General features: G+C 40.6%; 1 protein-coding gene across 36 annotated transcripts in view; it reads left to right on the top strand.

Moving 5' to 3' along the window:
* LOC131473667 (neurexin-1a) overlaps positions 1 to 15371 on the top strand; it is a 218391-nt gene that overhangs the window by 191717 nt on the left and 11303 nt on the right. For 24 of the 36 annotated variants that reach the window (XM_058651097.1, XM_058651081.1, XM_058651078.1 and 21 more), the window contains one exon: positions 13155 to 13242. In XM_058651097.1, coding sequence (XP_058507080.1) covers positions 13155 to 13242 — 88 coding nt within the window. The remainder of the gene's footprint in view (positions 1 to 13154; positions 13243 to 15371) is intronic. The other 12 variants (XM_058651089.1, XM_058651098.1, XM_058651087.1 and 9 more) reach the window with 1 other exon arrangement.

Genomic DNA, 15371 nt, shown 5'->3' with positions numbered 1-15371 from the left:
TGCCCTCATACTGGTAAGGATTATTGTTTTATGGGCTAAGGCTGCAATAATTCTGCACAGACTAGATTAAATAGTAATCCACGCAGGCACTGATAGTCAGACCTGAGACTTATCTTGGGTATTAAGTACTTCTCAGGCAACTGCAGGGCATGAAGTGAAGATTCTTTAATTACGTTACATGATGTGATTCTTTGATGGGAGTTTTAAGATATTTCAGTGTGGATACAGTGTATATATTATTCATGTTGGAGTCCTAACGTGTTCATAGTGGATTATAGATACATAGTTAATGTAACATATTAATATAAATGTACAGTAACCAGCTATGAAAAACATATTTCTTGGTTAGTAACGTTATAGATGTGATGTAACATGACAGCTTGATCAGACTGAACTGGAGAACTGTGGTATTTTGTTGCTCTTTCCCACCTCAGGAACATAACAATCTGTTACCAAGTGCTTCCCCATAACCCATATTTGTAAGATGCAGTCGTGTAGAAACTATAGTTTAAATTACTTTGTTTTGCAGTTGCCCAAACTACCTCTGCTAGTCTACAGGGTCAGCCATTTTGTGCTTGTTTCTCTAAGCTTTTGTAGCTTTAAGGTGGTCATAAGTCTCCCTGCATTTCATGGGAAATGTGGAAGTAACTCAGCAACAGACTACTCTCACCAACCAAGTCTCTGATTGACAGGCAATTAGTCAAAAAGCACCTTGTTCTTAGCAGAAAATGCAAGTGTTCAAAAGTACAGTGCATATATTGGAAGTGTGTTCTGAATAGCAGTTAATGTCTCTGCTCATTTTTATTGGGGGGGGGGGTAATATAAAGCATAGGTGTATTTTGTTTGTTCATTTCACGGCATTAGGAGTCGTACCCATCTGTGTTTGTGCTGCCGTTGTCTGTGTGATCGTGACTCATGTTCTTACCGCTCTCACTGGTGAATTACATCCGGCGGAATTTTTGTGTGTTTTATTACTTTTTGATTTTAATGGGAAATCACAGTGACAGAGGAAAATGCCAGCATGTTGAAGGCAAAATGATTAGCAATTTGGCCAAAAGTGAAAACACATTACGTTGGAACAGAAACGCAGTATTCCTTGCTAATATCCAACAGATATGCAAAGTGGATCCACGTCTTTTTAGAATGAGAATGACATGGACAGGTATAATTATTAAGAGGCACACTCATATCAGTCAATTTTCTTATTTTTTCGTCATGTACGTGAAGATTAAAAATATTTTGATTGCACTTCATTAGACTTTGTAAGAAAATACTGTCATATTTTGCAGTTTTTGTTTTTGAAGTTTATTCTCTGACATTCATCAATGTTAGTTATTTTTCTTTTTCTTTCTCAGGCGTGTGTCAAAAATCCAACAATGAGTCGGAATGTTCATAAGGTTCTGTTTTTAAAAAAAAAATAAAATACTTACAATACAAACTGAGCCATGGGAGTCTTTAAGTATTGTATCCGCAGACTATAATCAGAGACACTTTTTGAAACGTTAACATGATTTCTTTGTGTCGAGCTAAAGAGAAAATTACTGACTTGCAGAGATGATTGCACCTTTTTTTCTGTCTTTTTCCCTTTTGCTTATTTGTATTTGTAGTAACATTCATCCTGTTGAGACAGATCTTGTTCCCGCTAATGCCTCTCTTGATGTGTGCTCACCAATTAAAGGACAGACGCACGAACAAAGAAACTGAAGGTGACAAAGGTATCACAAAATGTCCCCAATTGACAGGGACAATGGCTAATCTGCAAGGTTTCAGTCGTCTTGAGCGAGTCCTACTTAATTCAGGGGAGTTATCTGTTCCATGTTTAGTGTCAGTGCTCTATGAGGTTGTGGTGTTTTCAATTTTTCACACAAAGGAATAAGATTTCCCCCTGCAATGCAGATGTATGGGATTGTCCGTCTTGCTACTGAGACACTGTAAGCTTGAGGTGAGAAAAAAAACAACAAGGAATAGCAAAGGATTCACATGTGGACTGTGCACTATTGATTCTTCTCTGGTTTTTATTATATTTATTGTGTTTTATTCCCTCATGAAAATGCCTGGTCTCACCAGAAAAGATAATTTCATGAGCGCAGTAACAGGTTTAATTGCAGGATATGTAGAGGGACCACTGTCCTGTGCAGGAGCTGTGTGTGTTTTGCTAACCTCCTCACCTTGCCTCTGAAGAGTGGTGTGTGGCATCATTGGTCCTGGGGTGTGTGTGCTGCCCCAGCCCCAGTCATGGGTTTATGCCCACCCACTGCTGACAGATGGCAAAAGAGGTAACGCTGTAGACCTGCAGTGGCCTCAGGCCTGCAGCGTTCACTCCTGGCGACAGACCATATCCATCATCTCAGCCCCACTAGGGGCCATTATGGAACCTGCCCTTCAACATCAAGCTCTTCTCATGGAGTCCATGTGTCTCACTCATCCAGACCACCTTGGCAGGGGTGAACACATGTATACCAGATCATAGTGACATTTGTTCTTGTGTTTTTTTTACATTTTATAAATTGGCTACAGCCAAGATGGTCGTTTTATTTCCATTGTTCATCTAGTCGACAGAGAAGCGTCTTTGTTTTTGCAGGTTTTAATACGACTGGCAGCGTTACAAAGGACTACAGATTGTCCCATAAAATTTATTTGGATAACAATAATGAAACCTGTGCAGTGTGAATGTCTGTCGTCTTGTTTGTGTTGTTTTGTAAAGTGTCTTTTTATTTTTTGTGCGTGGAGGAGATGCTGACACTGACAGCTTTACAGCATGTTTTATGGACAATTTGTTTTGCTGTTATGATTTGTAGAAGCTGAAAATAGTCTTGCATGGGCCAACTGCTGATTTGATGATACAATTTGTCCTACATTATATTGCTCCCACCTGTAAGATTTTGCGCCTGGCTCGCTTATTCATTTTTGTCCGTGGGCCATATGTATTTGTGGCAATACTGAGCTCTGTCTTCATTATTTTAACTGAATATCTGAGGTCTGGTAGAAAATGTCAGATACATACTAACTCATGCATTTTAAAAGCCTCTTTATTTATTTTAAAAGTGCTGCAAGTAAAAATGAACATGCTTAAATACAAGAATCATACAAAAAAATCAATCCCCAAAGCCAACCTGTTATCACACACCTAAACTACATCTGCCCATATTCAACCCATAGGCATCAGTTTAATTTACTACCCTCTTAAGTCATTAAGGACAAAAATTTCCCCTCCAAAAAACTGCCATAAAAACATTTACATTTTATTATTTTTTTCTCTGAATAAATCTCTTAAACAACTTCAGCCCTGCTGATTTTAAAGATTTTGACCCTTTAAATGTCAATTTGATTACTTCACGTCACTGTTTTGTTTCTTTTATGAAAACCCCCCACAACACATTAGTAGTTTTATTTTCCATATAACAAATGTCAAAATCTATCTTGGATATGTTAGTTAGTAGGTTAGTAGTATAGTTAGTATGTGTAGCATCAAATTTACAATTCACTTCAATCTTAAGTCATAAGAAGAAGGACAGTTTTGTAAGCATGGTGGCGATGATGACTTCCAATCCTTGGGAATGAGTTTTTTCATCAATACCATGCCCATACAGTAGGTAATGATTTCTGGATGTGCGAAGGCAGCAAGAGAGAGTCTTGTGAATAAACAAAGAGAGCCAAAATTGAAGAATCACTTTAAACCGAATTAATGTGCCTTGTTTTAATGCACCAACTATGAATATGAGATACATTATCCCATCTTTCCTGATCACGAAGGGTTCAAGTGCAATATTAAATAACATAGGGGACAGAGTCACCTTGTCTCACACCCAGATAAAGTCGAAAATGGTTTTGATGGGATGTTGTTAGTAATAACAAGAGAGTATTTTAAATTACATCGACAAAAAGTCTTCCGGAAACCCAACCTCCTCAGAGATCCAAACCGCTAAAGCCATTTCTTACAAAAGCTTTCTGTGTGTCAAATATAAAGACAGCTGCTTGTGATGTTTTTATTATAGTCATCATATCACCATAGAGACTATTGATCAAACGTCGCCCATTGAAAAAGCAAAAACCTGCCTGGTATATTAACCAGATTGGTCAGGATGGATAATAATAATAATGTCTATTCAATCTTGTTCCCAGTACTTTAGTTCAAATTTTACGAAATTGAACGAGATGTGCCTGTAATTGGCAGGACTAAGAGGATCTTTTTTTGCCATAGAGCCATTAAACATTCTTCGCAAATATGGTGTTAGAATCTCCTGAAATGCTTGATGGAATTGTTACTCCAAACTAATCGCTTCTGCAAACTTTACACGAACAAACTGTGTCTTCAGATCCTGCTTGTTACTCATGGAGTAAATTTAGGCGAATAGAAAAAATTGATAGTCATCCTCTGTCACTGTGGAAGTAAAGGTATAAAGACCGAAGTCAATGATTGATTTTGACAGTTTTTGACTGTATCTTGTCTTTGCCTGCTCGAATTTTAAGTTTTCTCTGCAGTTATTTTTGAGGTTTATCACTTTAGTTAAAAGTGTTAAAAGTAAATTATTAATTTTCCCACTAACAATGGAATTAAATTCATATTTAAATTTTAGGATTCTATTACATTCCATTTTTAGACCCGATGATTATTTTTCCCAAGACTACAATTTCTTGTATTATCTCCGTTAATTGTTTTTTCTTTCTTCCTAAAAGACTGCAATGGGACCATCAACCCTCTCATAGTGACTTTGAGTGTTTCCCAGAGAGCAGAGAATTCCCTTAACTTTTTGCTCATGGACTCCTTAAACCCCATCTTGGGCTCAAAAACAGACCAAAGTACCATTAAGGCATATTCGGGATGAGATTATACAAGAGAGATTTAATTATGGTAAAACATATTCCAGCAGGTACAAAATGAAACAACGGCATGCCAGCAAATGGAGCTTGTTAATTTGTCAAACAAGTGGACACGAGAAAGAGAGTAACAGAGAATGGCCTTGGGAAAGGAACATAACTGAATTGTCAAGTGGTGAAAGAACAGTAACAGTCTTCCACAACTCGTGGCAAATATAATAGAGTTTTTAACAGTCTGTTCCTGTAAATCTGAGTGAAATTGAATAAAGGCTTTAATTTTCTTTTCTTCAAAACGTTCAGAGCAAGAAAAAAAAACACACAAAATTACAGTTTGTATAATTAGTTAAGAGCAGATCAAGCCATGAATTGTCTAAACTGACAACAGGGACGGACTGGTGATAAAAACAAAAAACAAAGCTGAAACAGGATTTTTATTCTTTCAGGGTTTTTTTTTTTTTTCCTCTCTTCTGAATGAGAGCACTTCTGATTAGATTATGGCGGTCATGCTCAGCCCTTTGTGAATGACACATCCAGACTTGCAGGACAGGAATCTGATTATGATGACATTCTGTGGGGGCTACAAGCGACCTGGTCTGATGTAGGGCAAAGCTGCTCTTCCTCTCCCCTCATGTCATGTTTTCGCAAACGCTACACGGGGGAATTAGACCCATGTTCATTCATCGCACAAGTGGTAGCATCTATATTAGGATGACAAATGTTCTTGTCACCTGATGAGGGACTGGGACTGAGTGTCAAGACACAGGTAAAGTCAGGAAGACATTGATTTGAGGCCAAGATGCCTCGCTTCTCCTCCTCTTTGGATTTTCTTTTCTAGAAACACACACAACCACATGGTTGGATTTCTATTTTTAGATTACAGTGTGAGGCAAAGGAGCATGTAATTATGCTGTTGTTTTGTGAGTAAAATGACAAGTTAGTGTGTTAGCATTTTGATAGAAAGCGGCGTTATTACAAGCCATTCTCTGGTAATTGTTATTCCTCCCTACTTCCCCAGGGTTATCCTTAGTGATATTCCTCTTGGGCAGTTCTCTGGCTCTCAGGCCAGATTACTACCAAGGCGAGCTACAGATGTGAGCTCCAGATTCGATTTTAGATAACAAAAATATCAGGACATCCAGAGGGGAAAATGCTTCAATGCCGACAGATTTCATTTATCTGAGACGTATGAGAGTGAGGATAAGGAGGAGAGAGAGACGAAGTCGACTATGTAATACAGTATACTTCTATAGAGCAGCGTTTATGCATAGGCGGGAGGGAGAAAGAAATGAGAGAACAGGAGGGGAGGGAGCGCTGCAGATAGATGGAGTCAGAGGGTGTCTTATGAATTTCATATTAAGATCTTATCATTTAGTGCATGTAGCTAACAGAAGGCGTCCAGCCTTCTCCAGTGTGATCTGCTAAAGGATGCAGCTAAGTGTGCTGTGTCTCTGCCCTGTGAGATGTAGATGTACATATATATATAGTGTATATATATATATATATGTATATATATATATATATATATACATATATATATATACATACATATATATATATATATAGCCTATTAGAAATCGAAATATCAACAGAATATCATCATATGGCAAACAGACTGTCTTGAGTCTGGAGTTGTATTCGAGGACACTTTGTGCATCAGTCACACATGATTCACTCATTGACATGACATGGCAACAGCACTGTGCAGGCGCTGAATAGGAAATGGACTTTGTGTTAACTCCCACACAGCCAGACAACCTTCCCGCTTACCCGCCGGTACCGGAACTCTATCATACGCCACGCTCAGTGTTCAGAATTTTCATGCAGGCCGTACAGAGCGACTGTTCCTGGAGAAGAAGTCGAATGAGGTCCTGAAGGGGACTTGAGGAACGGCTACAAAGCAGAGCAGCAGTGCCTTGAAGCAGCCACATTAAAAGGAGTCCACACACAGCTCAGTGTTCTCAGGTCCCCGAGAGGGAACTGTTTTTTTTAACAAGGGCACAGACGTGTGTACGTTTTGAAACAGCGCTGTAATTACTTCATATCCTCGTCTTCTTGTGCAGCACATCATCACACTTACAAATTAGCCTCCACCTGTCCATTTGTATCCCTCGCTTATATCTGGCCCTTTTATTTTTCACAGCAGAAAAGTACTGCATTTGTTTCCATGACTGTATCTTTGGAATTGGAAATTCATCCTCTCACTACAAACAGTACTGGTTTTAGAGAGATTGATAAGAAAAGAGCTATATAAATAAAGTGTATTATTCTTAACCCGTCAGACTGTTGATGTTAGGCAGAATTAATCAAAAGGAAGGTATTTTTTCTATCAAATCTACAATATTAATATCATCACCAGTCTCTTTGTCTCCTTGTCTCTATCTGACATGCTTGTATGTTGCCACACTGTTGGATTTGCCAGGTGTGTGAAGCTGCCTCCCAGCGCCTTGTTAGACTGTCTGTGGTGCAGTGACTTGTGCCTCAAGGAGGATGTATGGCAAGACAGGAACATGTGGGCACCAGGGGAGGAGATGGAGAGCCTCTGACCATCCTTTTTTTAATGACACTCTGATACTCAGCCTCAGGTCCAGTTGCAGCAGCAGCAGCAGCAGCTGCTTTGTTTTAAATAAAGCAATGTCTTGCTCCCAAAAGGGACAGTGTCTCATAACTTAGGAAATGAAAACAGCTGTCCACCACAGCAAGCGCACTATACGGCATGCACGAGGAGTCAAAACAGAAAGACGTGGATGCCAGTTATTCAGGGTATGAAAACACTGGTGCTCTGAGACTTTGTGCTACCTGCAGAATATTCCATTCCATGCTTATATTTCATATAATGCATGGCATTATGCCTCAGGTAATTACTGACCGTTTCTGAAAAAATAAATATTATGTTCTAGACTAATCCTGTTGCCGGAGCCATGAACACATGAATCATGTTCAATCATGAATTGTTAGGTCTTTTTTATTACTACTGTTAAACTTTGCTGTTATGACAGAACTATATGTTATGTATGAACATAGAGCAACAAGTCATACGTGGAACACGTTGACTTTTTTTCTCTTAACAACATTTCAGTAACATCACAGTAGTTTTTGTCAAGAAAAAAAATATTTTCTTTGACTTATTTGCTCACAATTGTAAATGCTAATCTGACAATTAGATATAGCCACTGTGGTATATGTACATATATATATATATATATCCCAATATTCCGGTTTGTTGTCTTCCAGCCCTGCTGATGTCCACTGTGAGGGTCCACAACAGTTCAGCAGATTTGGCAGATCAGCAGTAGAGAGATTGTGGGCGAAGGCCAGGCTGTACACTGAGCTGAACCTCAGCCTTGCAGGCCCACATGCCTTCATTATTCAGTTGGAATCTATTGAGCATCTGGGGCTAAATTATTCATCAACATTGACCTAGTTCCAGGGTGCTAAGTTAGATACTTGGATGTCATCAGGCCTTCTGATAAGAGCTGCTGCTGCAGTGTGATAGCTGCCATGGGTAAACACAGTGTGTGCATTTGGAGCATACGGCACACCAGCCACCATTTTGTTATTATGGGCTGCACTTTTGTATATCAGAGCCCCCCTAGGTGTGTGAAGCTCAGTGCAAGAATAGGGAGGCATTCTTCATCCCCTGTCTAACCACGAGCCATTTCTATCTGCTCTCCCGTTTGCTCACTCCCTCACTCTCGCTGGCACACTAATGATGTGTTGCTGCAAGAGTGAATCCTAGGACAACAAACTCCTCCCCGTTAGCATGTGCCGACGACAACTGTGGTCAGATCTGGACACTTGCAGGCCGCCCCATCAGAGAAAAATAGGTGCCAGCATGAGAAATAATGGGACACAGTCTGAGCAGGAGGATTAACAGAGTACTGATTCTCTGCTATTGGCACATTTGGAGCTTTGGCTTCAGGAGGAGCTGGTGCCAATTATAGACAAGATATAAATAACATTTTCAGCTATTGGCCCAAAGTGTTTTGAGTATACACTTGATTTGATATATCCAGGATTAATGTGAGATAATAGCATTAAAATAAAAAAAAAACACACACTAGGGCTTTGCCAAGAACAGTCTGAAGAATCTTGTGGGAGTACAAGATTTTTCTCACTTAACAATGATGGAGCTAATTATTTCTTTGATATTTTCAGTGAACACACTCGACATTATACAAAGCATCCTGGGATCCCGTTTTCACATAGAGATTAAGAAAACCTGCTCTGCTGGTAATTATTAAAAACAGTATAATAAATAACACTATAAATGTAGGAAATGAAGTAGCTGCATATGGGGGGTCTTTTGGATGTTTTGCACCAATATCCTCAAAGTGAGAGACTCTCGTGCTATATATATATATTTATATCTATACAGTATGTGTGTGTGAACTCACTGATCTATAAAAAGACAGGATTTCTGACATTCTGAACATTTAAACAGATCTTAACAAGCAACAGATTACAGATATGTATTCAAAACATTATTATAAAATGGGGAATTTATACTCCTTTGGAAAAAATAACATGGTTTTATACGTACAGTATATAACATAAAAACTGAAAGGCAAAAAGAAAACATCCAGCATCCTCAGTGGAATACATTACCAGGACAGTAGCGGGATGCTTTGGATAAACCTTTCAGATACCTTCAGCGTCCTCCTGACTTTCAGCTCGTCTCCAAAGAGACATGTTGTGTGCCAGAGAGCATTCATCAAATTAGAACAGAGAGAAAACAATGTGAAAACCAACGGCTCTCCATGGAGACATAGCATACGAGAGGTTATCGCAGAGAAGGTGTCTCTCAAGCACCTGGGCCAGAAGCACACGGCATCCTCCCTGAAGAGCAGCCCCTCCTCACTCTCCCCCCCCGTCTGCCTCCCCCCGTCTGCCTGCACATCCCTGGATTGAGAGGGGAACATACATTCAGGGGAGAGGTGTACAAATGTAGTGCATTACAATAAAGCGCACCTGCTCCATACAGCGGTCATTAAAGAGGTGGCACTGGACATTGGGCCACGGACGAGCATTAACCGGAGCTGTAGATAAACTTGTGTCGGGCAGATTGAGACTGCTGACCCAGCTTTAGCGAGCACATGCAGATCATGGGTCGGCGTGGACATCTCATTAAAGAGGACCGTTATCAATCCACAGAGATCGAAACCAGCATGACAGTGCTAAGGAAAGCATCAGGGCACCTTAGGCTGAGTCAGGCTGGATTTTCTTGGTCCACATCCCCTTTAATGGTTCAATCAGTGCATGAGCCAAGGTCAGTCAATAGGTTCTTTTTTTTTAACGACAGACAGTAAATTTTTCTTTGTGCCTTTGTATACGCATCTCCCCCGACACCTACATTACACTGTATTCATCTTAACATAATCCAATCTTTTGTGTGGAGAGGAAAAATAAGTAGGTTTTTTTTTTCTACAAAATGTCCTTTTATGCGTATTTCAGTCACCCAACTGTCTCTCAAGTTCACCTCAAAGGAGTTTGGGTTCTGTGGCTCTGAGTAGAGGCAGATAAATGAGCTGTGTTAAAGGTTTGCCATGGCTTCAGTGCTTTAGTGCTAGATTAATGATGCTTTGCAAGCCCCCCAGCCTTTGCTTTCAGCATTTTAGAAGTGCGTTCATAAAATGAACTACAGGTACATCTTGTTTATGCGCTTATCTATTGAAGCATCTTACCTGTGGGCATGATGCCCCTCGCATCAATAACTCCGCTGAGCTAATGAAGCCTCCCAAAAACATAATGTATTCACAGAAAACTCTGGAAAGCGATGCCATTTATGGGAGAAAAACTGTTTTTATTTTGAAGTAAGAGTCACAGCAGGGTCAAAGTCATCACATGGTAATCCCGTGTTATTTAGGACATCTCCCTTAGAAAAGATCTCCCGAGGTTTCAGTGTTCTTTCCTGGCACCCGAGCCAGGCTACCTGTCAGTTTTCATCACAGTGGCTAAATTGCATGGTAAGCCCCTCACATCGCCCGCATTGAATCGTCACGGGTGAAAAAGAAGCCAAGTGTTGGAGGAGGACACCATGAATTCGTAATGTTATTGGATTTGAACCAGGTCATGACCACATCAAAATGTTGACCTTCACACTAATCCTGGAAGGCAGACTGGTGCCCAGTAACACATGAATTCATTTTAGTGTTTATTTAGAGGCTTACCGCTACGACACACACACACACACACACACACACACACACACGATTCATTTAGAAGTGTAGCATAGTGTTGATATTTTGATAGGATCAATGGATTGGACTTTGAGGTGGCTTACAGTCTCCATCGAGTCACAGTTACACAGACCTTTGTCCTTGGAGGGTGAAATGACTATGGCATTATTTTATGGTGCAGTTATGAAATCATATATCATACTGCCCTGCCACTAGTTTGAAAGTCTCAAGTGGAATGAAATCCTACATTTATTACATTACTTATAATTATTTGTACAACTAAGTATTGTGTAAAGATTCCACTCTATGATAATTCCATAAACTCAAAAAAGCAAAAATAGACAAGTGCTTCAACTGGCACATTTATTTACAATTGGATTTGGTGTCTCTACCTGTAATTATAACATCAAAGATTGTTTTGTAAAGAGATGAACCGACATGCGTGTTCATTATTGGATTTGACTGTGGCGATGGAGTTTCAGGGTTCGCGCTTTGGCTTTGAGACCTGAGCAAAGACAAAGAAACATCTAAATATGAACGCCATACACCTCTGCTCAGGTAATCCTACGGGGAGTTAACCCACATCTCCTGCACCCCCATCACGTTGCTTCCTCTCCGCCTCTCGCAAATAAATCTGAAGGACGGAGTTGAAGCGGGAGAGAGCGAGAGAGAGAAAAAAAAGAGGAAAAATGTGAAAGGTGGAGTGAGAGAGAATGAGAGTGGGAAGGTGGGAAGAACAGAGAGGGAGTATTGATTCCTTGATTCTCGTACCTCTGCCAGTGAGCGCATAGTGTCAAGATCTCCTGCCAGGAAAAACAAATCACAAGGCTGAAGTGATGGATGTGGCACTCCAGGATCCGGCGGTTTTGCCATCTGGATGGCCGACACTGTATATCAGCCTCATGCACAGCAAATTAAATTTACATTTGGACGGCTTCCCCGGGCCTTACCCAGCACAGATGCACAAAAAAACAGCCGTCCACCACAACTCCCTTAATGGCTTTGATCTATCATTTCCATGTCTATTACTATGTAAAGATGATGTCGGCCCATGTTCACAATGTCAGAATGATTTTACAGTCACAACGGAATTGCATTATGTGCAGCCAAATGGATATTGAAATGACATCACCTTTAATTTCCGTTAAGATGAGTCAATACTAATCCAACTTGCAGAAATCTCCCAATGCACAGTCAAACATCAGTGAAATAATGGCTCAAATTGAATAAATTCATCTTCATTTTTGGAACCTAATGCATCTCTCATCGTTGTTAATGCATACCCCCAGAGTATATAATACCTAAGTAGAATGAATATTGTTAAGCATTCATTTGGGGATATATAAATAAGCATCAGAGGGAGGAGTAGATGTGCAAGGCTAAATGTATAGCAGTAGGTTATTCAGCTAAGTAGAGCACCGTCACTGAAACTCTTAACGCAAAGCCCCAAAGAGGCTGCCATGCCTAAGTGAAATGACCTTTAACGCAGAGCTGATCAAATGGCCTAAAGCAAGACTATTAAAGACCACTGCAGTATAATGTTTTACAGTGTGCTGTTTTCTGCTCTTTTGTTTGCCCTTTACCTTTTTGGAAGAGTAAAATGTATTGTGTTTGGCAGATGAGGAAGTGCATTGAAATTGCTCTTGGAATAAACGTGGCAGTGAAATAATAAAGCGCCTCCATATATGTCATCCAATGAAAGCATTCAAACCTCCAACGCTCTGGCGTTCGTTCTCAGGCTCCTCTCCGAGCTTTCATGGCTGGTTGTCCTCTGAATGTCAGAGGTGTGTTGTGATGCCTCTCAATAATCCTTTGAAGGGCCATGCAAAGCCACACACACACACACTCTAGCACAAATTGAGCATGCGACTTGACAATTGCACGTCGGACATTAGCCTCCACTGTTCCTCAAAAAATCAGATCTAATTTCTGAAAGCATGGTGGTGCCACGAACAGCTGCTACAGCGCGCCACGCAGCGTGTGACCGTGTTGACAGATAAATCCAGCAGCCAAACAGTGAAGCTGTCTGGATTCACATCTCATCTGTCCTGCTTCTCCCTAAACCTAACCCTCCGGAAACACCACTATTGTATATTTTTACTCCACTGATGCAGCAAAGTATACTACGCCCTCACCAGTTGTGCGCCTCTCTCTTTTCAGACGACCGACGACTTGCTGGTGGCATCGGCTGAATGTCCAAGCGATGATGAGGACATTGATCCCTGTGAGCCGAGCTCAGGTGGGTTAGGTTAGTCATCTCTTTTTTTTATTCTACTTCTCTCTGGGTGTGTCAGTGTGTCTCTGTGTGTGTCAAAGCCGACCCCCATCAAGACACTCTAGGCTACACACACCACGTTTAAATGAGCCGACCGGAGTCTTAGTTAGAGCTTGAGCACTTCTCAGAGGCAGAGTTGCTTTTCTTGTATGTGGCTATACCACTGACTTCATAATACAGCAAGCTGGAGGCGCTCTATTAGTTCTGTCTGGGAAGCTTCCACTACAGAGTGTGTTTTTTTTTTTATTTCTTCATGTTTTTATATTCCAGTGTCCTGGAGCATCAAATATAACTGCAGTAAAATTTTACATTCATTCATGGCTGTAATATTCATGGTCTATTTATGTAAGCGGTTTAGCCATCAACCTTATGTTGGAATCATTTTTGAAAGAGGCGTGTATTTGTTTGTTGCATTTTAAGATCAGTGCCAGTCTCATTCTGTATCTGCCCACTTAATATGAAGCCGCAGTCAGGATTAGCTAAGTTAAACAGAAAGCGGGGGGAAAAAGCTGACCTGGATTGTGTCTATTTGTGTATTAACACACTATTTTCTTTGCTTAATTTACACAAAGACTCATTTAAAAAACAAAAAAAATAAGCTTTTTGGGACTATGTATTAGTTCTTTACTGATCCTGCCATATTTATATTACTCCACACTGCTTACAGTGTTTTGAGTGTGTCGGAGCAGGTGTTATTGTTATTGAGCTGCGGTCGTTTTAACTGTCCAATATTCATCTTCATCAATTTATGGTATTGGTTTGTGGGCAAACAGGGGTATTCACAGGAAGAAAGACAGAGGAAATAAAGAGAAGACATGCTTGTCATGATCAGAGACACCAACACAGGAGCAAGGAGGGCAAACCCAGGCAGCAGTATGTGAAGGCTGAGGTTTACACCTGTCCCCACTGCTGTTAATTAAGTTGTGCCGGGAGCAGTGAGAGTTTTTTTTTACCCATTTTCACGATATCTCCTTCTCACAGCCCATGGAGCTTATGATTGTAGCACATATCAGGCATTTCTCTGCATAAAACAAACACCCAAATCTATTTTGGTCAATAAGTTTAAACCTTGTGTTCAAGAGCCCTGGTGAATTATAAATGAAACAAAGCACTTCTCTTTCCCCCTCCAAGTGTGTCCAAATGTCACTGCTTTATCAGCTTTACTTTGACAAATTGGGATTGTAAATGTTTGTTCCCTTCAATGCTGCCAGACTTTTAATCTCTTACCTTGCCACACATGGAAGGCAATTAAGTCTAACCTTAGTGCCCGCCTATGAATAGAAGGATTTTCAAATGCATTCTGAAGTGATGAGAACAGAGAACAATTAAATCCAGACCCAAGGCCCCCACTCCATCTAGCTGTGCTATTGATCAGTGTGTGGTCATAAAACCTTCACTAAATTAATGTCTGCCCCACGGCAAAGACTATCAACTTCCTGCTCTCTCTTCTTTCCTGTTCCCTTTTGCCTTACACTTGCAAGATTAGCTTTGCCACAGTCCCTAACACTCTCACACGGCTCATTTGAGTGATATTCCCGATGGACAGCATCACAATAGCTACGTCCAATGTACATCTGCTAACTCTGACAAATGCCACACACAAGAGATTGGTTTGTGTACTCATTCACACCAGCAGCTTGCATTATGATATTTTTTGACAAGGGCATCTGCCAAAACATCAGTTGTGAACTGTGTGATGCACGGGGACGCGCAGTCCCAGAGCAGAGTATCCCTCTCCCTCTGTGATCACTGAAGGGGATTTGACACCAGAGCTTCTGGCTCCCTGGGAGGCAGCTGTCGAGCACCGTATCCTGATTAATATCTACATTCAGAACCATTCACACGCTCCACCGAGCACTCACCACATCTCAGATGGTGTTGCTGTGCACAAAAGAACCGGATCCACTCTTGCCCATAAAGAACTACTTCCTCATATTACTGTCCAGCCAATTCCTTTAATGACACCAACAATATATCATTTTTCCTTTGCAACACCTTGACAATCTGCTCAGTCTGCAAACTCAAAGCAGGAGACAGATGCAGGCCCCTTTGGTATGTCTCTGTCTCTCTCTCTCTCATACACAGGCTTTGCAGCACCTGTG

The sequence above is a fragment of the Solea solea genome, chromosome 15, assembly GCF_958295425.1.
Source record: "Solea solea chromosome 15, fSolSol10.1, whole genome shotgun sequence".
Lineage (NCBI taxonomy): Eukaryota > Metazoa > Chordata > Actinopteri > Pleuronectiformes > Soleidae > Solea > Solea solea.
This window is presented reverse-complemented; position numbering and strand designations above follow the sequence as displayed.